Here is a 24,490-nt window from a genome sequence, read left to right as displayed (position 1 = left end):
AAACACAGCTGATTTTACAAATGCACATTACAGCTATTTGCTTCCTACAAAAGTCAATCCAGAAATCTGTGTATTCTCTCCAGATCTGACACATTTCAAAAATAGAAGCATACCTACAACCATCTGTCAACACAGGTCAAATCTATTTAAACACACTCGGTATGGACTGTTAACCACGGTGACTTAAAATAGTTTCCACTTTTCTTTCTTTTTTTTCTTTTTTTTTTTTTTTTGATATTTCATTATTTTAGGATCTTCTAGCTCTAACCATTATATTATTACCATGCTCCTAATGCAGGAAAGCACTTCCAGCACAGATAGGTAAGCATGTATTTGCTTTTTTCAGCAGAGGCATACACACACTAGTGAATTAACCTGTACACAAAGTAAGAATAAACTATATGTGGATTTTAGTGCATATTCTTTATAATACTGCATATTCAAAGCTTCACCAAAAAATTCTAAATTAGTGAATTATTTACTAGCATTTACATACTCTGCATTCTCTGTGACACAAGCACAATATATCACTTTTATCTATGTTATCTGAAAAATCAACCAGTCCAGCAAATGCAGTATTTCTTTACGAGAAGCCTCCTTAGTACATCAAACTTCTGTATGAAGAGCCATGAAACCAATGGCTAAGGTCCCTAAAGAGAAGTCAGCTTGCCCATGCAGTTTCTTTCATAAGCATCATCTACCATAACAAAACTCTCTTTAAGCTTTTCTTCTGCCTCATTGTCATCTAAAAAAAAAAAAACATGCAAAAAATACGGTGCTAACAGTAGCTATCCATATATATATAAGCACATACATATGTGTGCACACGTACGTAACAGTCTTGACATCCTTTGATGAGGACCGCTGAAGTTTGCTTGTAAGCATCTCACCTTTGCAACTTCAGCCATCCAATTAATTATATGTCTAGACATCAGCTATGATTTAGATTCAAAGTTCATTTTAAAAAAGTTTGTAACTCATTAACCTCCATGTCCTAAGGTGGTGCCTAAGAGTGCAAGCTTAGCAGAACAATGTGTCCAAACCCAGACGTTTCGAATTTATTTATTTCCAAGGCACACTGAAAGGGTCTATACAAAGCTGGCATAATTCTGCTTGGCCCATATTTCACAACAATCATTTTAATTACATTTAAAACAGATACAATTTTGGAAACTGGAAGAGATACGTTACATAAGATTATGTTTAAAAATGTTCAGAGATATGCACCAGCAGTGAAATGACAAGAAGAGAAGGAACAGATATTTCCTTGTTTGCAGCTTAACGCTAATTTGGTAGTACAAGCGGAATATTAAGGAACAGAATGTTTGTCATCAGTTAGTGTTTGCCAAGTTCTCCAGAATTTTAGCTATCGTTCTTGTTATTCTCCAAGGTACGTGAGGGTACCCAGAGTAGCTAAGGGCTAGGTGAGTTTAGGACGTTTCTCAAGAGGTTGCGTGTCCTGCGTTTTGCAGCAGACCCATCTAAATGATAACAAATCTTGCCATGAAAGCCTGGGAGCAGCATCCTTACTGCACGTCCTTCTTCAGAGCTTCCACAGTGACCACGTGCAGTAATGCACCGTGAAGGCAGGAATCCCTCTCCTCCTGTCACTACAGAGGGCTCTCTGCACGCCCCTCCTTAGTCTCTCAGACAATTACACGGTGGGATTATCCTCCCTGGAGGAGGATTATTCCATTTCCAAACGAGTTCATTCTGGCGGTATGCTATGTATAGTTTCTCAGCTACATCAAGTGATGAACTGGGATTTGTTGATATCTGGTCTGCTCATCAGAGACTAAATTAAACCCATATACTTTGTTTAATTTGGGTCATTTGGTTTCAGTAGAAAATGTAAATGCCGGTACTTTGTCTGCATTATAGCATAAAATCCATATTTCATTAGATGTTATTGCAGCACTTAACCTGCCCAGAGGAACCCTTAGCCCAGCCTGGACGGCAGAGTGGGCCCCGCGCTGACCTCCACCCACAACACGCAGCAAACCCAGGAGTCGTGAAAACGGAGGCACTGCAGGAGGAGCAGCTCTGCAGCTAGTTTAACTTCCTCCTGCTTTCTGGGAGCTTCTGGAGGGCTGGTGGTGTAAAGCAGAGGCCAGGGAAGAGGCATCGCCCAGGCAGTAACACTGCGAGCAAAGGTAAATTTGGGGATGTTTGTGCTTTAGCTAGCAGAAAGGGTTTTGTACACATTTTTGGGCTCCCTCCAAACCTTTAAGCACCACAAATTTTGACTGCCTAAGTTATTTAGGCAATCCGATGATTCCAGCCACTTTGGCTCCAAGAAAAACACAAAGTACCATGGCGTAGCAATACGTTACACTCACCTTAAAGACCTGAGCATCGCAGGGCAGAAGTTCAAGGCATTTTCCACGTTTTATTTCTTACGGAACGTTGCTTCCTCCTTTCCTCAGAAAGAAGGTTTTTACCACAGCAGGACAGTGCCTTAAGGACCAAACTTTAAAAAAGCAGCTGCTCTGGAGCTGTAAACTGCACAGCTACAAATCCTCAGTGCTTGTTAACTGACGCGTGCACGTTAACACAGCTGCCTACTGCACCGGTCACTGGGAGGACCTCAGTCCACAACCACCAGTCCCACAGTGAGCATTTACTGCCTGAATGAAACACAAACCCCGTTAGCGTGTTGAGCTACGGGTTACGTACTGAACCCCAGAGAGCTGCCCATCACCTCCCGCTGAGGAGGCGCGGCGCTGCAGGCCCCGCTCACACTGCTGCTGCCATCCGGGCGCTACCTCAGCACCGGCACCACTCACGGCGAGCCTGGTCTGTCAGCTCGGCACTGAAGGACACGTGGAGGTGCAGTAAGGTGGCAGGCAGAAGAGGCAGGTGGAGGATGAAATACCGACTGGCACGAGGCCGAGACGGGTCTGAACAAGAAGCTTACACTTCTAACAATCTGCCTTTGCTCTCCAGTGGAAGCAGGACATCAGTTAGTTTCCACTAACTCACTCAAGGCAATTTTCATGAGCACTGGATCCACCTCAAAAATTAACACATGAATGCCAGTGATATGACAACCATGCAGCATGTGTATAATCCCTATTCCTGCTCTTCACTGCCACTTACAAGCTGCACAAAGGACAGCCAGCACAACCACCCCAACACCACCAATCTGCACCCAGTAGCCTCACTACATCCCTGAGCACCTACCCCTCTATCAGCTCTGGTATTTTGGTGCAGCACATTCCATGAGAAGGGCAGCGTGCCAGGCTTGGGCTCTGCCGTTTCCCAGGACGGTTTGGCCACCACCAGTCCCCGTCCCACCCCTGCAGCACACCTCTACTGGTGTTCCAGAGAGCAGACACCCGCTGAACACCCTGCTCACATGAAGGTGTCTGTAAGCGCAGGGAAGATAAAAACCTTTCACTTCCCGTTACCGAAATAATTACAGTGACTCACACTGCATTTTTTCTACTTCAAAAATACACCGCGCACTGAAGAAGTGATAAATAAGTCATCTGCTCCTCACACAGCTATCAAACACAAGGACTCCTGCTTTGCCACCCCTCCGTTATTTACAATGCGTGCTGATTGTTCAACATACACCAACACTGGAAACACTTTCCCAGAAACATTGTTTTTTCTTATGCAGTCATCAGATGTTACTTTATGAATACACATGAAGTAAATACAGCTGTTTAAACGCGAGAAAAACACATTTTTCAAGATCAATAACACGGAAACAGAGTGAGACTCTATTTACCATCTTTCCCGTTGGCAAATTACGTGCACATGAAGGGCTGCGCTGTGATTTTCTCTCTTGCAGAATTGTACTGAGGCTCTCAGGAAGCAACTCAAGACAGAAAGTCATGCAGAAAAGCAAAATACTTGGAGGAAAAAAATGAGAATATAACTATTATATACAATTTATTATGCAGTATTTTTGATGTGATGCATTGGGGAACAAAGAACTATGTTAAATATATGTAGTTTATATGGCTCTTGGGATTTTCACGATTATTTAGTCATTACCTTCTGGTGCTTTGCATCAGTGAAAATGCAAAACATGAAAATGCAAAGGAAAGGCTTGTCATGCTGAACACCGGCACGATCCCTCTTACTGAAGCAGACTTGCCGTGCTGTGCCGAGCCAGCCCGGCCCTGCCGACCAGCCTGCTGCAGGACCGCGGCCACCGCAACGCCACCAGCACCAGCGCACGCGGCCTCTCCGGGAGCACGGCAGCAGGATGAGCCCTCGCGGCTCCGTCCCCATCAGCGGTGGGGCAGGGCAGCTGTCTCACACAGCTCAGGGACAGGTTTGGAAAAAGAGAAACACGAGGCAGCCCGGGAATCAGGGACATGGAGGGGTTATCAGCCCGATACAGCACGGGGATCCCGGATGGATTGCAGGCGCAGACAGACCGAGCATCCAGCAGCAGTGCATGCCGCAGGCTGAGGTAACAGGAAGAGAAGAGGGATGAGTGCACCACTTCCCAGCGCTGAATTAGTAAGCCCTTGGCTTGCCACACAGTGCATCCTCCGTCCATTTTTAATTCAGATTTATGTTCTGATTAATACTACATATGCAATTGTGGCAGCGTATTCATTCAGGTATCCAACACGTGTTTATTTATATGACCATATACAGACACCTATGCATACCTAAATATACACACACAGGCAGATATGAAGAGGACTTGAACCGTGCCTATGACCCCATTAACCCTCAGCTGCGACCTGCCTGCCATGTGCTCGCAGAGGTTCAGCAAGGCAAGCGGACAAGGCAGAGGTCTCCTGACACCCCTCAGACAGCGCTGCCACACGCACCTCTTCCTCTTGCAGCTCCCCACAGCCACCACCCTAGTGCAGTCCATTTCCCAAGCACGGATGTCTCCCTGCAGCTAATGAAAACACGAGCCATCATTTCATCCAGGGCAGCCATCACACCTCGTACCTACACTACCACATACAACACAAGGTCATAGCTCAAAAACTGAGAGCAGTATCAGGACACGAGGAAAACTCACTCCTAATTTCACAGTAATGCATCTTAAGACCCATAACAAAGAATGGCATAACCAGAAGCGATGAATTTCCCATTATGCAGCAAGATCATCTGCAGCACTGCCTGTTAAAAATGACAACGCTGGAGTTTAACTGCCAAAGCATCAGATGTTATATGGCAAATTAAATCAATAAACTCATGTCTGTATGGAATGGTTACCTTCCAGTAAACTTAATACTCTGCAGTATTATTATTACTATTGTCTTAGTGTCATGTCCAGGTATGTCTTTTTTCCAAGAACGATCAAGAATTACTTTACACAAAATGAAAGAATTCACCGTTAAATAGGTTAGAAAATTCCAAAGTGGTTTTCCTTCTAGGATGAATCAATATTGAATTAATATTTAAATAAAGGACAAAGAAGAAAACAGAAACATCATTAATTTTTAACACATACTAGAACAAACTCCAAGTATTTAAATGTGTTCTTATTTGGAAAGAAGTATCTCACATGCCAATTCTGGGGAAAGCGCTTACCACTTCCCAAGTGAGCTCAGGGAAACTCAGATATTTATTTATAGGTGGCTTAAACACAGCTCTTTTATCGTGCTGCTGCCAGTCACCGTTGGGAGGCAGGCAGTGCAGGGGGAGCAGCACCGCTCGGTGCTGCCTTTGGGGCAGCGGATGTTGGGCGACCTGAGCTGGGCGGATCACCGGCACTGGCCTCTCCGGTGTACACAGCTGTTGTCGCTCTCAGGATTTCACAGGCTGTCCAGAGTTGTGGATGCCCCTTCCCTGGAAGTGTTCAAGGCCAGGCTGGATGGGATTTGGGCAGCCTGGGCTGCCAGGAGGTGTCCCTGCCCATGGCACGGGGTTGGAATTAGATGGGCTGTAAGGTCTTTCCAACCCAAACCCTTCTGTGATTCGATGAAGTCAAGCCAGCGTGCAAGGTCTCAACGCTCTGGTGTTACTCACCGCTGCCAAGAGGCATGCACCATTGCTCGGCAAAGCTGGCGGCCATCCTTGTTCCTTTACCTCCCTCTAGAACCAAAATGAGCTGCCATCATCGCCTCACAAGATGTCAAACCATATTAATGGGTATTGATTATACGCCAGGCACTTTATGATGCTTTATTCTATGTTAAAAGCACATAACGAAAGCTGTTTGTGCTCTGCTGTATCTGGCTTTCCAGAGCACACACATATTGCATTATTCCAGGTGGGTAGCGCTGGTATCCACAGAAATATTGATAGGTAATTGAATTCAAAGTAATTTCATCTTGAACAGGCTTTAAAAATGTAAGGAATGGTACACTTCAGTTCAAAAATATTCCCACAAACCGACAGCTTATTCCATGGCCAGCAATAAGAGAGAGGACCACTTCTGGTTTCCCTCCCCAGAAAAGGACAACCAAAAAACATCTCCCTTTGGCAAAAAAAACACTGCGAACCTCACGTGAAGCTGAGCTGCTGGTGTGACACAGCCTTCGGAGCGGCCGCACATGCCTGTGGAGAGCCGCATTTCGGGAATGCTCCCAGGTCGCAAACCTTCCCTTCAACGCCAGCAACTGCACCGTGTTCAGATCACCGCTGCTTGGGGTTTTGGTTTTGTTTTCTAAAAATTGCACTTTGGAGTATAGGTTAAGCACTCACAGTAAGCAATAATTTATTTCTGAGTAAGAGGTAACTTTTGTTCTAGAGAATCCTGTGGCCTAAATACAGCTTTCTCATATACAGCGTGTATAAGATCTGTTAGTTAAGGAAATTCAAACCGCTCTAACGAAATATGTGGTACAATATTATGAACAGAAGAAAAGACTGAGCGCTTGAATTCCCTGCCAGAATAGGAGAATTATTTTCAGCTCGATTTGTCATTTCTCCCCCCTGCCATGCCCCACGTAAATGCTAACTCGGCGGGAGCTGCAGAAGAGTCCATTTCTGATCGCCGTGCAGAGAACTACCACTCAGCCAGGAAAAACAACGCATTATCATGTATTAGATTCTGCTGCAACGTTTCAATACACACAGGTTTAAACTCTACTTTAATAAATTCACTTAAATTGCACCAGCTCCTATTTTAAACTGAAATTTATGCAAATAAAAGGTAAATAGAAAATAACTGAAAAGGAATTTATTTCACTTGGAGGAAAGAAGAACTGTGCCAGAACCGCATCTACATTGCCTTACTGAATGTTATTGTATCAAAATACTCCAAAGCTAATCAATTTTGATATCCAGCAGATGAAAGATGTGAAAATCTCATGAAAATTGTTCTCCAGTATGTCATTGCAGAGTATAAACAGGTTTGCACTTTGTAGGAGCAAAGACCCTCCAATCACACCTTCAGCTACCTCTGTTCATCAGGCTTTGGGTATAGCCTGAACATCAAATATTCCTTGGGGATTTTCAACCCCAAACTCTGCTTCGATATTTTAAAAGTTACTTCAGAATTCATTTACTAAATGCTCAAAGTTCTTTTTATGTTTGAGGAAGACCATATTAATACAACACAGCATTATTATATTATTATAATTATAAGCAAACAACATTGCACAGAGGATGATATTTCAGAGGACTTTACTACAGGCCCCTTCTTTCTTTCTCTACTTTTTCCACTTAAGAAAAAAAATCTGAGATCTGCCATTCCTAAGTCTTTCAACTGTCAGCTGAAGGGATTTTTACATTATCCTTAAATGGAAGTATCAATACCCCCACAAATTTGAAAATGATAGCAATTACATGTGGCTTGCAGCTCGATTCAGGACAAGTCTGTAATGGAAGTTACAATTAATCAGATAAGGCTTTCTGGGATGGCTTTTCATCATTAATTTTGTTCCATTTCCATTGCCATTTTTTATTATATCATTGCTGAATCCTCTCTGAAATTCACCAGGCTAACCCTCCCCTACTTTTTAATGTATTTCCTAAAATATTTTAGCAAGTATTAACTTTGGGTCCCAAAACCTCTTACTCGTACCTGCAGTATAGAAAGTAAGACGCCAGGAAACATTTCCACAGACCGCTTTTCTGTCACGATCTGCCTGGCAGAGAGGATGGCACCCTGATCTTCAGGCTCCGTAGCAGTCTCTAGAGCAGGATCTGGAGCCGCCAGCTAAGGGGGAAGTTCTGCTCGCATCACGTGAAGACGAGAGCAGTGGCATACCTTGGTGCCAGCCGCTTGGCTCTTCACCCCGCGTTTCCGATAAGGCACGCCCCGATGCTGTGCTTTGCAAGGCAGGAAACCGCTGTGCTGGATTCGGAGCAGTTGGCTGCTTCTCTCATTCTACAGCAGCCTCTTCCGTGGGCTGAGCCCACATGATACTTCTCTTTTATGGACATAACCCGCAATCCTGGCGGTCTGCACCCTCTGCTTTACACCGTGGAGCGACCACAGGTGACAAGAAGTCCCCCCCCCAGGGGTGGCTCGCCGAGGCAGCACATCAGGCATACCACTGCTCCTGCACCCTGCGCTCCCAGGGACCCGCTGGAGCACACCCCGAGTCAAGCACTGCAGAACTGGAAGCCCAGAAGCCAGATCGCGGTGCCCATCCAAAGCTGTCAGTTTCCCTTACAGCCAGTTTCTGTTTCAGCGAAGCCAGAATGCTGCGATGCGCACACCTGCAGTGCCGAAGCCCCCTACATACATGCTGATAAAAGCTGAACCAGGGATCCTTAATGCTTTCACTGTCCACGTTCAGTGCTCGACTGCCTGCAGAAACACGTTTAAACTGATGATCCGGTTGTAGAAGCATCTATCACCCTGCATGGCTGAGATGGCATTTGCTTGTCCCATTCCCTGACCTCTTCAAAGAAAACAAAAAACAAGCATAACCATGCGTTTTAACCACTAAGGGCTCTTATTTTAGTACAGAAACTATGATTGGCTGGTTTCTTGCTGCGGAATATAATTTTGCAGGCTATTCTCACTTCTCAGTTGAACCTCGAGACTCATCCCCACGTTTCCCTAACACGTACATACGAAAGCTGAACGACAACCGGCTGGGCCAGCGGCAGCAATCACAGTGACCGGCAGTCTCCGAGCCCTGCCCTGCCAGGCAAAGGGGACGGCTCTACAGGAAGGAAGCAATTTCATGCTTGAGCAGCCCTGCGCTATTAAAGCAGCAAATTGGGTTTCAGCCGCTTCCCAGGGTGGATGCTGCTGCCGGAGAGGGACAGGACCGGTCTGGGGGTACATGGGGGCGCTGCCCTGGGGCTGCCGCCGAAGGAAAAGCAGAACTGATACAAGATTATCTAGCAGAAATATGCATCTTTTGTGTTTAAATACTACATATCCTCCCAAAGTGCATACCGCGTGAGGACTAGTACCTAACAGTTTAACCTGTCATTGTTACGCCACTTACGGTATTTGCGGTAAAACTAGGAACATGCTAATCCTCGTAATGTGGATAACCCTAAAAAACGTGAAACAGCAACAGAGTTTTACAAGACAAGCAAGCCAGGTAAATCAACATCTTCAATCAACCACCTTCGCAGCTCCAATCACCGTCCCCATTTCCAAGCCTCTGGGGACAAGCTGCGTGCCAGCCGTCCTGCAGACGCCGTGAGAAAGGAGCGATGGTAAGGGGCCACTGGGCCTGGCTTCCAAGACAGTCTGCAAATTCACGACTAAAGGAAACCGAGAACAATACCTGCCAAATAACACTGCGGTGCTTGCCACAGGAACTAAATATCCTTCATTTTATACAAACTGTTAAAGTGTTTATTAACATCCAAAGTCACTTGAAACCATCAATAAAGGAAATAGCTCTTCTTTTTGATCCTGCTTTAGAGCAATTTTTCCACAAATAAGATCATTCTTTACACTGAAGTAGAATGACTTCTGGGGCCTCTCCAGTGAGGCCACTCCCCTAAGCTGACAGTAGTGCTCCCAGGCACTGAAATTTATTTTCAGCTACTTTACAGCTAAGTAAGGAGTTCTTTTATTCCATATGTCCCCATACTAACTGCCCAACTCCAAAGCAGACTGCAGACCACATAAAGCAGCATGCCAACGAGAAGTAGGTTTGTATTTCTGGAAATCACACTCTTCGGAAGTTCTTTGAACAAAGGACGTCTTCAAAAATTCATGTGTATCAGTGTCTACAAATAAATGCCACCACTAAGCATCAAGAACTCGGCCAACAGCCAAAAACGCTTGCACAGCCTCCGCACGCAGTCCTTTGTAGCAGCATTTCTGCCACTTTTGTGCACCACCAGATGTAAAGAAGCTTCGTCCAACTTCAGATCAACAATAGTAAGCCACTTCAATTTCAACTTGTTGTACAAATACACCCTACTGAGCATTTACATGTTCTGCTCTCCTTCCGCGGGGGCGCTCTGCTGGCGGTGCCGGATCCGACACCTCCCCTTTGCATCCGTGGCTGTTCTCTCACATGCAGCAGGCTCCACTTGGCACACGCACAACATCCTCATCTCTGCATCGCTCGCTCCTTGCCAAAACCACAAATAACTAGTTGTCACTCCGACAAAGTAATTGGAAGAAGGGCACTTTTTGCTAGCCAGTAGCGGCGTGAAGTAAAGCAAACTGCTGGCTTTGAGCAGGGCTCGCGGGAGCGATCCCAAGCCCACCTGAAGACGTGCTCCCGCAGCTCCGGCATGCTTGGCAGAGGCTAGGGGTCTCCAAGGGTAATCAGCCCAACACCACCAATCCATTTTTAATTTCAGTAGCAATCCTGTGCATGAGAATCTCGTGGTGCTTGGTCCTGCTTTTGCTGTAGGGGAATTGCAAGTTAATGAGTGGGGGAAGCCAAGGAGACGGCAGGCTAGCACAGGAGGGGCTGCAAGCACTTTGCAGGTGCAGATGCACCCTCTCGGGCATCCAGCGGGCCTGGCTACAATGCAAGTAACGAACAGAACACCCTGTGAGGTCCTATGGCTCTTCGGGTTGTCCTGAGACACACCAGCTGCCACGCTGTTAGAAAACGGAGTGTAGGTAGAATTTCCCCAAATATACCAGGATGCTTTTGAGAGAGGCCGTAGTTTGGAAGCGCCAACTTAAACGTTTATGTGGAAGCTTAACCGAGAGGAGCTCCTCTCCCTTAGGGCAGGTAAGGCAATGGGGGTGATGGCATGCTGTCCCTGCCCCACCAGCCCCCTCCATAGGAAGCTGCAGTACACGGTTACAGCACAAAGCCAGGTGGAACCGAACCCCGGCTTTATGGGGGACAGGACAGCAAAGGGGAAACAGCAACAGTTTGTAATTGTGCCTCTTGTGATACAAAAGCACAGGTGAAAGACTCAGAAAACCAGTTTAGAAGCCATCTGTTGCCCTGTGAGCATATCCTTCTCACTGCTGGAAAACTAATATTCATTTTTTAATCCTAAGAAGCCTTTAGCTAATTTATGCATTGGGAATTGCCTTCGATCTTGTACAGATTACCTGCGCGTACCTTCCTCCCTACTGGCAGTCTCCCCAGGTAAACACCCCCCTCCCTGCCCCACGTAGGCAAAGTGGAATAATGTCTGAATTGTCATTTAAAAATAATTTCTAGCTGAAACTAATTATGATTTCTCCCTGACCTTTCTTGTTCATGGGTGGTTTATAGCTTCTCTATGCATAACTTTACACTCACAGTAAAATCTTAAAACGTAAATTAGCTTTTAATTATACGAAGCAGTGGGCAGACAAAACCTGGCAATAAAGGAACTCGGGTACTTCAACCACCGCAACTGAGAGCTGGAAAAAGCACTAATACGATATTTGATGGTGCAGGACAAACGGATTAGATGTGAACATCACAAAACACAACAATTTGCCCTCCCTTATCAGGGCTAAATTGGATGAAGAACAAGTAGCGGCCTTACCAAAAAATCTAATCAAAGCTTCTTGCCCAGGAACAGAGTGTCGGAGGCACCAAAGGACTTTCACAGATATTCACAGGCAGTGATTGCTACTTCTACACCACTTCTTTCAGGGCCTCTTCTTCCCACCCCATGGCTGTGTATCACAGTTCTGGATTTGAAGGAGCCAGCACAAAACCATAGCACCGCATTTAAGCCAGAATTACGGCTGAGAAAAAGGTGAGGGTGAGCATAACAGCAATGAAAGCATTCCTTTTGCTTCTGAAATTTCGTACCATGCACTTTCTAGGAGGCCTTCTGGACATGCAGTGACAGCAATACATTCATATAATGGTCCAGATACCAAAAATAATCTCACTAAGACCGCAGTCACAAAAGACCTTGTTAACTATATTCACCTAAGGCATTTGCTACTGAATCTTCCCTCCAGAGTTGCGAAAATCAGTTCTGAAGTTCTTCCTCACCTTTCCCATTGTGAAATGTCAGAAAGAAGCACCAGCAGCTTGTAAATTGCATCAGAGCTGTCAGGGAGTTGGGACAAACCAAATAACCCAGCAAGAAATAACCACGATTTTTGCATTGTAAAAAGCATCAGAGCAACAGCTGAGCATTTTCAGTCCTCACAACGTGTGATGAACCAAAAAAAAAAACCCCCCCAAAAAAAACAAAAAAAAAACACAACTCATCAGAAAATCACTACAGAAAAAAAAACAGCAAGTTTTTGTTCATCGTTTTTTAAAAAGAGGTTCTGAATGATCAAGCAACTCAACACAAGAGGTTCTCAGCAATGAACTTTGGAGACACCCTGTCTCCCCCAGACTGTACAGTGTTTTGGTGTTGTTTTGCTATGGTTGGTCCAAAAGGCACTGAGCATTTCTGACCAAATTTTACTTCTCAGACACATGACAATTTTCAAGGCCTTTCCCCGTTCCCAGGCTTGGACAAGCTTCCCTGCAGCTTTTGTTTTGGAAACCCAAGCTGATGGATAATTTTAAGTGCAGTTTCTTTAACCAAAATAAAGATACTAAACATTCATTTATCACACTGCTCAGAAAACTATATTGCTTATTAAGAATATCAAGAATTTTTATTGAAATTGAATAATGGATTCTCCTGCCTTCATCAGAAGTCAAGAAACATGGTTATGGTAAGTCTCTTAATATTCAGGGGTTTCAATAACATGACGCCAACAAGGCCAGTCAGAACTAACCACAGCCCACTCGAAGTTTTCAAAGATAATCTAAGACGATTTTCAGACAGTGCACAGATTAATGACGCAGGTATTCATTACAGCTTACATCCCTGCTCAGTTATTTTGATTCTATACAGCACCTAAAATGTTGTGGTTATCGATAACTGGCATAAACAAATTCTGCACACCCCAGACTGCTGTTGGTAAAAAAGGTTTTCCAGAGCAGAAAAGTAGAAGTATTTTCTTATGTGAGTTTCTGATCAGAAAATGTATGCTCGTAAGCACACACACACACAGAGCACAACAGCTAACTTAACCTAAATTTCCATGATAAGAAAGTCCAATTATAATGGTTTAGCAATTTGTAGAATAGCACTTGCAGCTATTCACTCATAAAAGATAGATTTCCTCTCTTGCTGCAGAATACACTTAGAAGCAAAATTACACATTTCTATGTTGAATTAAACTGTTCTCAAGATTTAATCAATAGCTAGTTCAAATTAGATCTGACATTGATTAAAATCTTCAAGTTGGCCATTACCAACAGAACTCAGGCAATCGAATGGCACTCGTTGGTGCACTACGCTAGGCATAATGGGAAGCAAGTTAAACAGCGTGACAGTTGCATTCATTAGAGGGAATTAAAATATCAACACAGAAGCAGGGATGGAGAGGAATTCAGGCATACACATTCTTTACAGCACACAGCAGGTGGATTTTGTGATCTCCCGATGAGAGACCTCATTCCTGCTGAAGTCTAAGCAAGCTCTCATTGACTTCACATCAGGTCTATTCATAAACATCCCTGTTTGGGAGAATGATGAGATGAGAGAGGGAGAGAGAGAGATGACTTTTTTAATTATTATTTTTAAAGAAGTGTAACATTTTTCTCCCTCATTTTACAAACACAAGTACTGTGGGTGCCATGTAAATCCTACATTAGCTCACAGTCATCAGACGACCTATGTACAAGCTGAGTGTACATTTTTTGTTGAAGAGGGGGTGTGGGAATTCAGACACATCATTTTCTGCTTTGAGCCTACGCTTGTCTTCTTCGTGCTCGGCGGTGCCATCACTGAGCAGGAGGCACCCAGCCCCTTCTCCAGCACCTTGGTGTGAATCCGGCCCAGACTGAGGGTCGCTGCATCTATTATTATTCATCTAATTTTGCCAAAGAGAACTTCCTGGCCTCTGAAAGAAAAGCTTGTGTTTCTGAGTAAAAGGTGTGGTAAGTTAGACACCCAGTGCTAATCAGATGGATGCCTCCATCCCCCACCAACAAAAATAGTTATTTCTGTCAGACGCTAAATGCATTAACCATAAAATCATACCCTTCCTTAATAGTAAAGCATTATGAAGTGAGAACATTGAGAACAATTTAATACTCCTTAAAGACAGAATATGTACAGAAAGCATCTGTCAGAAGAGGAAAGTATGAAAATGATTATTTTTTCCAAACCCCGCAACACTTTGTCTTTTCAACACAGATAGAATACGAAACTTCTTTTCATCAAAGAAAAGCACTTTGATTTCTCTCAGTATTAAGTAACTCATCCCCCTCTTAGACTGGGCATTCATTTTACTTGTTTATTCAGAATTCACTTTCCTTTCAATACTGCTGACAGGGAAAGGAAAAAGCTCCTCGAAGCAGACCGAGAAGCACTGCTGTCCTCGTTCCAGCGTGCGCAACACTCGGTCCTGTTTCTTGCTTCAGGTCTCGAGTGAGAGGATCACGTCGTGCTGACCTGACCATTACTTGGGTGGTTTAAATGTATGTGGGCCCTCTGCCAAGAGCATCGTGGTACAGGAAAACAATCAGGTAGGAGTAAGGAAAAAGCCGGGCCAGCAGCGCACCACATCCCCCTCATTTCCCAGAACCGTGCGAGGTTCCTGCGCCTGCTGGAACCACCTCAGCACTGGAGCCAGCTCCAGCAGCTCATCACGACTGCACTCAGTGCTCTTCTGAAGGGCAAGCAGTGAAGAGCAAACAAGCAAAGAGCAATAAAGCCTTTCTGATGCTCTCATTACATGAAGTACATCTTTACTGGCAATAGTCTTAGGTATTACTTTATGGAAAATTGGCATCAACCAATTACAAATGATCATGCTCTGGAGAAGCATCGCCTGTGTTGCTTGTGAATAAGGTCTGTTGTTAAAGCAACGCTTCTATTATTTGCATACACTTACAAATAAAATCCAGGGGGAAAAAAGTACTTGCTTGATTTTAAATTTGATGGGAACCTGAAGAATTTAATTTGAAACAAAGCATAATAAGAAGGATTTCAGCTAAGTGACAATTCAGCTTAGAAATTAAAAATAATGGGAGACTTTAGAAGACCTGGCAACTTGTATACATTCAACTACGCTAATATTTCTGTACATTTGCATTTCTTACAAGCTGCAGCAACTAGAATGATAGGATACAAAATTATCCTTAAAATGCCATATTGTAAAATAATGGGAAATATTAAGGGTTTTTTGTGATATATAGCTTGCCTTAAAGTTTTCATAAACCCTGCAAACGCTCATGCATAAATCAATTCCCAAGTACATATTAAGGAATCCAGAACATCAGTCATTACATTACCAGCAGTGCAGGCTCCAGCTGGTTTGAATGGGGAGAATTGTTTTAAGGCAGAGAGCTGAGAGACTGGAGAAGACAGTGCAGCATAACTGGTGTCTACCCAGCTGTGAACACATGAGCCTTCAGACAGCAGAGCTGTTCACGAGCTTTCTCACCTGCTCAGACAGTAGCTTCTATACAGGATCTCCGATCTTTTAATTCCCATCAAGCTGAAAACACACGGGACACCTAAGTGCATCTAGGTTTCTGTGTTTTGCTTTTAGTACGTCTTGTAAAAAGGAGGTATTTTATGCATGGTGGCAAGTCAACAATAGGCATCTGTATTCATAACTATAGTTTGCATAGTTTGTATCGCACAGTCTCAAAGTCGACACAGAAACTTCAAGCATCACCCAAAAACGATGGCTGTAAGTTAAAAGACTTAAATAATTAAACAAACAAATAATCAAACTTTAAAACCTTCAGATTTGAAAAACGGCACATTTTGAAAAAGGTTCTTTAAAATTGTGATTACTCCAGAAATGCCTATGGACAGAACTAAAAGAAAATTACTTCCTGTACGCCAATTGCTAGTATTGGTAGTGTCGTCTTACCAGAGTTAAACTGTCAACTTTTAATGCCATTTTTCAAATGCCAATAGCATAATTATGAAAATTTACAAAGTAAACATTGGTATTTCATATTATTTTAAAATCTTAAAGTTTTCCTTGGGAAAAAAAATGCAAAACAGCATTTTGTTATTTATGCGCCACAATGTAAATTGATTGCTGTAAGCTAACAATTTTCATCTATTCACAAAATAAATTGCTTAGGATCATAACATTTGTGATGGATGCAGTAACTCTTTTCCTAAGAATGTGTGTATAAGAAGCCAAATGCAGAACCGGTAAACCCTGGACTTTTCAAGCAGCTTCTTCAGGCAAGCACTGCTGCTAACACCCACTTGGGATCAACCAGGCTGTCCCTGATGCTTTGAAATGAGGAGGAGCCCAGTGCGGCTTTGCTTGTGGCCCCCGTGCCAAGAGTCGTACAGTACCTTGGGCACTCACCCGTCTAGTCTCACATCTGGTAAACTTCTGTTTAGAGCAATCAAGTCACTGGCCATAAGGTTAAACTGGTTGATTTTAAACAGCTCCTTCATTTTCTCCTGGTCATCTTTAGGAATGAGCACAGCCTTTCCCATCTCTCCAGGTCCTTCTTGGTTTCGAGAGATAACAGCTGGAATACAAGATAGCAAAAGGCCAACTTTTAATACATGGGTGTCAGTTTTATTTTGTACCAACAGGGCTCCACAAGTTTGGGCATTCGAGAAGGAATGTTAGAAAAAATACAGACCAATAACAACACATCAGAATTTTCTGTATGCTAAACTGTGAGATTTTATGTCTATCTGGATCTGAATATATATCCACTTCCTTTCTAACATGATTAAAACAGACTCGTGCACTTCCAGCTTTTAGTTGGAATCACACTGACAGCACACGAGTATTCGCAAGAGATATACTAGAATTACAACGCACAGCACCATATTCCCAGAGAGACCCTGCAAACAAAAGGTTTGGACAACACTTTTATAGCTACTGGAAGTATTTGAAGGACATGTAAATTAAAGTCATTCTAACCAACTTTTATTTTTAATTTAGTCCCAACTATCAGGCATATTACATTATAAACCTGTCCTTTAAAAAAACAAAAACAAACCAAAAACCCCGTCGCTCCATCTCATTTTCTTGCCTCCAAAATAATCCTGAAAAATATAGCATCCCAACCTCGTTACAATTAAAGATTAGTTTTAAGCAATAGTTGTACAGTCAATTCGTTATTAGGTCTGAATCTCGTTAACTTTGAGAAATTTGACATGACAGTGACAACAATTGAACTCTAATGAAAACGATGTTATCCTAGCACCTCACGCAAGAACGCACACACAAAAAAAGGAACAAAGTAAAAGAGTACTTTTTTTAGAAAACAGTATATAATAAGAAAGGAAACATCCCAAGCATACAAGCGATTATAACGGTTATTCTGAGGCAAGCAGCCACCAAAGGGATGACAGAAGCATCACCTGCGTCCTCCTCCGACCCCAACGTGCAGCTGAGCAGCAGCGTCCAGCTTCCCCACCAGCTACGTGGAAGTTGCATCAGCCAACTGCACAAGGGAAAACCTGAATTGTGACTAATTTTACATTCATACCATAAATCAGCCTCTTGACTCAGGCTGAATAATTAATACTGATTCATTTTTCGCCAGTGATAACCGTTACTTGCCACTCTCATGAATAATAAAACCCCAGCGCCACGGCTACGTCCCGACAGAGCAGGGCTTGGCCGGGACTGCCCGGGCACAAGTGGGCAGCAGCCGGTGCTGGCCGTGACCTTCATCAGGCTGAGTGCCTGAAACACCGCCCTTGGTCCAACACGAACCGTCTGCCTTAGGGAAGGGACCTAGCAGCCCTGGTTTTATTTTTCGGCCACCGCTTTCACTTTTCATCTTTAGCAGCAAAAGTATTTTGAAAATGTTGATTCTTGCTGTCCTTAAAGACTGGCACTTACGACGGCTCCGCTTGCTGAACAGTAATTAAATCATTTGGTTTTGCGACAAAGAGTGCTAGGAGAATAAAGCCCTTTCTAAAGCAATGCACAGGAAGTAAAACAAGTCACTTCTTAAGGAGAAAAGTGATTTTCTTCTGAGCAAACCAGACATCAGTGCTTGCTAGAAGAATCTCCCAGAAATTTACTAAAAGGTTTGTTTCTGCGGTTCTAGTTTACGCTTCATTTGAGCAAAGAACATTTTAGCTGTATTATTTGATGTGTTTTCATCCTTCCCCCTGATCAGAAGCAGCACTTTTATATGCTGCAACAAGAAGAAATGAATTAGGTTTCGCTGCGACTACAGGTGAGATGAAATTACTATCAGATGGCTGCTTCAGTCCAGGGCTGCTCTGGCATCCTAAGTGGCGATTCGGAAGCTCTCAGCGCCCAACATGATTTCCGAAGGATGACAGCCCCGGTGGTTAACAGGTATCAGGGTAGGCAGCACCCTCCCTGGAGCCAAACAGGCGGTGGCACTGGCACCGGCACTAAGTGCACGCTCAACGCATTACCAGATACCTTTTTTCATGTCTGAGCAGAATTGCTGATTCCTCTCACCTGGCTTTGGGAAGGGAATTAATGATTATACTGCTCTTTATGTTCCCTATTCGGTAGAATTTTATCTTAGAGAAGATACCTCACAGTCGAACCCATTCAGACATACCACCAGAAAGAAAGCAAGCATGGGAAAAACAATCCTGCTGTTCCTGCAGCTGCCTCTCCGAGCAACCCTGCACCTCTGTGCAGCCACACCACTTCCATCCAGTACTTCTTGGAACCTCCCCATCCTGCTTTGTACACGTGTGCACACCATTACACCTTGTACGTGCTGCTAAATGCCTCTTGCAACATTTCATAAGGAATATTTATGTAATGCGTAATAGGAACATAAAATACGTGGAATTAATGGCTGGTAATTAAACTCTGCTATATCATCACTTTCTGGAGGAAGGATGAGGCTCTGCAGAGACTGTAATTTGACGAGCTGGTCCATCAAGCTGCAAATTTTGTTTATGGAAATAAATTCTGCCTCTTTCTGGTTGCTGAAGGCTGAGGGCACCAATTTATCCAAAAAGCAGCCAGGAGCAGACTGTATAAATGCGTCAGCCTAGCCACAGAGATGATGGAGAAGCACAGAAAGAAGCTTGGCCAGTGTCCTCCTCCATGAAAAACACAACATTAATGGAAAGGAACAAATTCCTCAAAAAAGGCAGGAGGTCAGTTCCACCTCCCCATGAAACGGGGAACAAGGCACCCACACTGAAGTGCGGCCGAAGCAGTAGGCGACATACCGACTTGATTTGATTTTCTGCTTAAATGCTTTGGATTTGGCTAAAAACTTCTTAGTGGCAGTTTTCTTCTATAGAAATCGGAAACTTTTCATTAAAACATATTGCCTCCGAAAAAAATTGTTGTGAAAATAATTTATCAATGTACTATTAGCAGGGTGATAATTATGACAGTAAATTTGCTGCCTCTCCTTATAGTAAACCCACTACTAAAACTGTGCTCCCTAAAACATGCAGAATACCTTCAGTGAAGGGTTCCAGACTGCAGCCCAGACAACAACGACAGCTGCAGAGGATGTCACGCTCCATTGTAAATTCACTGGAAATTCATTAGAAATCCCAGCTCGTTTGCACTGTACCGTTACAGGGACTCAAATTTACCTCTGCCTGAAAAATTTTGCTCATTCTTCTTGAAAGCAAGAGTTACATACTCCATCTGCAAAGCTTATTCTTCATTACAAGATTCGGTGTTCTGTTGTTTGCTAAGGTTCATCAAGATAAAATTTCAAAGAGATTTTGCCATCCTGAAGTTTATTATAAAACTAATTAGGAATTTCCTAACCAGCCTTTCCATTCTCGCTGCTTTATTCAAAGCCCACCAGTATCACATCACATTGCAGCCATGGTTTACACGTCTGTGACTGAGAAACGCACTGAGTTCTGTTACAATTCTGTATGGTTTCCTTACTTGAAGTCCAGCCGGGCCACGCTGCTTGGCTCTGTAACTACACCAAGCTGCGTGGTAAAATACTAAAATCAGGACTAAGTATATATCATAACACCAGAGATGGAAGGAATATTTAGCAAACAGATACACTGCAAATATTCAATTTGACCCAATTTTTCGTAGAAAATCGAATTTATGTTTTTGCTAGCACTGAATATTTCTGAGACACTAAAGATCTTGTCACTAAAGTTCTAATACCAGGTATATCATCCAACTTGGTTTTCTAATTGCTTAAAGCCACAACAAATATTTGTACTTGAATGCTTTGCTATTTATTCAACCCAAACACAACTTTTTTTTTTTTTTCCAGATAACGATACTATGGTCACTTCATCACATTTTTATTTTCTGCCCTACCTTCTTCCTAGGAAGTACAGGACACTTCATTAGTGCAGCATGCTTCAAACCCAACCATTCCAACATGTTATGAAATACCAAACCTGTATCCCAGGTTTTCATACCAAAGTCATCACGATGTAAATATATATATTTCAATCACAGAACAAAACCATAACAATCTCTGCATCTAGAGGATTAAAAAAAACACCACTGTAATCTGTTTCTTAAATATCCAGAATGCATGCATGGTAAAAGAGGCAACAATCAGCAAGCACACGCTGCTGCTGATTATGAATTACTCCGTCTGTACTGGCGTTTAAAAGCTAAAACGAGCGTAGCAAGCAATTTCCTTACAGAGTACATCTTAAAAAATATCACTTAGGATTTACTGTGCAAAATACCTTTTCCAAGTAGCTTTTATGCTTCTTTTTGGTAGTATTACGGAGATCACTGACTTGAAAAGATTGAGTAGCGAACAGCTTTGACCCTCTGCCGCGGCAACGAGAGGAGAGTCAAATTGTCAGATCCCGGCTGCCTCCAGGCCCTTTTTCCCGTGGGAAGAGCTGATCCACCCCACAGAAGGCTGCCCATCAGGAGCAACCCTCCCAGCGCAATCCCACGGGTAAAAGACCGCGCTGCCACGTCCTGTGTTTGATTTTCCTCTACCAACATTACCTGGCAGACCATCAATAAGCTTATCGGTGTCTGATCCACAAACGCTTTGGAAGCACTTTTACCACTAAGTCAAAATCTTTAGGGAATGCTAATGCCAAACGAAACAAACAAGCAAAGAAACAAAAACCCTGCCTCATTTGTTATAAGCTTCTCTTTTGTGTTGAAAACCGAGTCACTCCTTATCGCGCTTTCCTCTTGCTGTTGGTACACTTGTGCAATACTTCAATGTCAGCTGGGCTGTCCTCTCCTATTCCTGCCTCACTCTGTGACTTGCCCTTGCCAATAGGTCTCCACAGGCTCATGTTGGTCTTTCGCACCAGTCCTCGGTAACTTGATGGAGTTTTTATTTGCTGTGCAATACCTTCCTGAGCTTCGGGCAGGGAGGTGCTGATGCGTTTGTCTTACGCTACGCTTCATGCTCTGTCCCTGGCACAGACTGGGGTTTTGACTCACATACAGGCAAAAATCTCCCAAATTCATTTCCTTGGCTTGCTTTGCTAAGATATTATCTAAGAAGCATTACTCAAGGCTTTCATTCCTCCCCAGAGGACTCACAGCCGGGAGGCCCAGGCATCCTGCTGGCAGCGGGCATCAGGCAGCCTCTCCTGCCGCTCAAGTTCACTCGTACACCTTGGCACCGGCAGTCCGTACAATGTAAGATTCACCCGGGTTTAGAGATCCTGAAACCAGAAAGTCTGCCCACTTGCAGGAGGAAGGGGGACCCTCTGCGTGTTCCTGAAAAATACACACGGACAGCCACACGGACGGCACGGGGATTTGTGGAGCTGCAATGCATCCCCACCCACTGCAAGGGCACTGGAAGCAAATTTCAGAAAGTTCAAAACAAGCCCCCAGTGAGAAATAGAGGATGCTTATATATACATGTATTTATTTATTTATATTCACTCAGCCAATGTATTTATATATTTATACGCTGAAGAAACGGGGAAAATGAAATTTTAATGTACCAGATTAATTCACTTCTATGAGAAACTGAACAAAAACCTGTATTTTGATTTATATTCGAGATTTCTATCTCACTTTGACCACATTCCCTTCCACAGACTGAAATGAGTCTCAGTCTCTCATTAACAGCTCTTTGCTAGCTCTGTGAACATGAATGTTTCATATGGTATCAGTGACATCCCTAATACACTCGGTGAATTCACAAACAATGGATTAATCATAGAGCCATTTAGGTTGGAAAAGACCTCTAAGATCATCAGGTCCAACCATTCCTAAGATCATGAAGTCCAATCAAGTCAACCCTCTGTAAACATCAAAGCCCGATGGTTAATGAACATGGAGGTGCAGTCTGCTTGCCATTGTTTAAAATGAAAGATGAAAGAAAGGGACAGAAAAATAGGGATGAAGTGCGTCTCAGGAGGTCGCCAAAACTTCCCCCACACAACACAATTAACTGCACTTAAAGCATCCGCTGAAAGTTGTGCGGACGGACATTTTACAGCCTTTGCGGACGGACATTTTACAGCCTTACCATGACATCAAAGCAACGCAGTAACTTAGTGGATTGCGCTCCTACCTTGACCCACCCGAAGAAACAGAAGAACTTTCATGAGCTCAACACACAAAAACTGGAGAGCTGATGCTCCTCAGGAGTAATTAAGGGTTGAGCTCAGACAGACAAAATCAGAAGTTTGTGAGGGGAGAGCTGAGCACAGAGAAATCTCAGCTAAAGCAGAGCAGAAGGACTAAACCCCAACTCCCTGCTGACGATTCGGTGAGAAAAACTCACGTGCCAAGTAATTCACAACAGAACTACAAAAAACACAGGAGTAAAACAATATCAGCAGCAGAACCGATCAGATGAAACGTCTGCAGGCCTCCTGCAGTTTTTAATATTACAATTCGTTACCCCAGAACCAACAACCTCTGTTAATTGCACCCATCTGGGGAGAGCCTTCCACTCGGTCACAGAATGCAAGGGCTTTTCTAGATCAGGACAAGGACCCTTCTGGCTGCGTCCCGCAACCCGCCGATCACCGCAGGGAAGGTGAGAACACGCGGAGTTACACCGTGATTCCTCCCCAGGTCTCCCTGTGCTGAGGTGGGGCCGTATCCAGATCGTTGTGTTGGCAGCTCGAGGGCTCTAAGAGCTGGCAGCTCGTGTACTCCCTTTTGAAATCTACTTAATTTTTTTGACAAGCTGCACAGCTTAGCAGAGCAGCCCTGTTCCTTTGCTGTGATTTGCATTTGCTGCCTCACATTTTCATTGGTTTTCATCTCGGGAGACAAGGAATCCCCCACCAATCTTCTCTGGCTGTTGATGCCCTTACAGATCCTCACTTCACCCTTCTGTGGTTACCGCTTCCCAAGCGGTGTCACTTCTTCCTTCAGCCGTCTCCCCACAGAGAGGCCGAGCAGAGCCTCGCATCTCCCCTGCCCCCAGGACCACAGTCCCTCTTGAACCAAGCACACCAGAAAGGCTTTTGTCCTGCAAGGGGCTTTTGTCCTGCAAGGGCACAAACTCACAGGCTTCTAGCAAAGCGACTGAGGCTGCCTTAATTTGCCGCAGAACTCTTCTTCTGTGATTATCTTTCAGGATCTTGAAACCAAAGCAATCTACAATTCCCAGCAGACTTCTGCACCCTGTCACACTTGTGTAATTTCAGGAGCTGTATATACTGAACGCTATTCAAAGAAGGCATCCGTATGCATCTTACCCTGCCCCAGTTAATTCTGTTTAATAGTTGCACCTGAACAGCAGCAGTGATTCAGCAGTTTTGCTTGTTAACTTATTGAAGAGGATTTCCAGTGCTGTGCTTTTTCAAAAATGTGCTTTTTAAAAGAAGTGTCCATCAAAAACAGCTTTACCTCCAAGCACAAGAATTAACTGCTCATCTCTTCAGTGACCATCTTGGTGCACGCAGGGATAATGGAACTGACACGAAGCATGCCCACAAAGAATAAAAATGCTATTTTTCCAGCATTCTGCCTGCAGACATTTTTCATCATCCGTCAGAGGAGATAGGCCTCCTTTGGAAATGAAAACAACCCCCTCACAAGGGCTTATGAGAAGTGCTGAGGTCTTTGGTGGAGTGGAGAATAGAAAGCACAAAATTCAAGATAAAGCAAGGAAAAAAAAAAGCTGACCCCACTAGATTCCAAAACATTCAATTTATTTAACAATTCGGTAAAGGCTCTGCACGGGGACTGTTGCACAGACACGGCAACACTCAGAAGATACAAGGACTCATCGTCCATGCATTTTTTGCTTTTTCTCCAAACGTTCGTTCTCCTTCCATACACCTCGGTGCAACGCCTGCGCTTCGG

The 24,490-nt window shown here is 43.8% G+C and overlaps 1 protein-coding gene across 1 annotated transcript in view; it reads right to left on the bottom strand.

The window, feature by feature from the left end:
- GALNT13 (polypeptide N-acetylgalactosaminyltransferase 13) overlaps window positions 1-24,490 on the bottom strand; it is a 110,952-nt gene that overhangs the window by 61,713 nt on the left and 24,749 nt on the right. Inside the window, exon 4 of the mRNA XM_035566076.2 lies at window positions 16,625-16,793. Within this exon, the coding sequence (XP_035421969.1) occupies window positions 16,625-16,793 (169 nt within the window). The remainder of the gene's footprint in view (window positions 1-16,624; window positions 16,794-24,490) is intronic.

Source organism: Cygnus atratus, chromosome 6 (assembly GCF_013377495.2).
Source record: "Cygnus atratus isolate AKBS03 ecotype Queensland, Australia chromosome 6, CAtr_DNAZoo_HiC_assembly, whole genome shotgun sequence".
NCBI lineage: Eukaryota > Metazoa > Chordata > Aves > Anseriformes > Anatidae > Cygnus > Cygnus atratus.
Note: the sequence above shows the minus strand (reverse complement) of the source record. Positions and strands in the feature narration are given on the sequence as shown.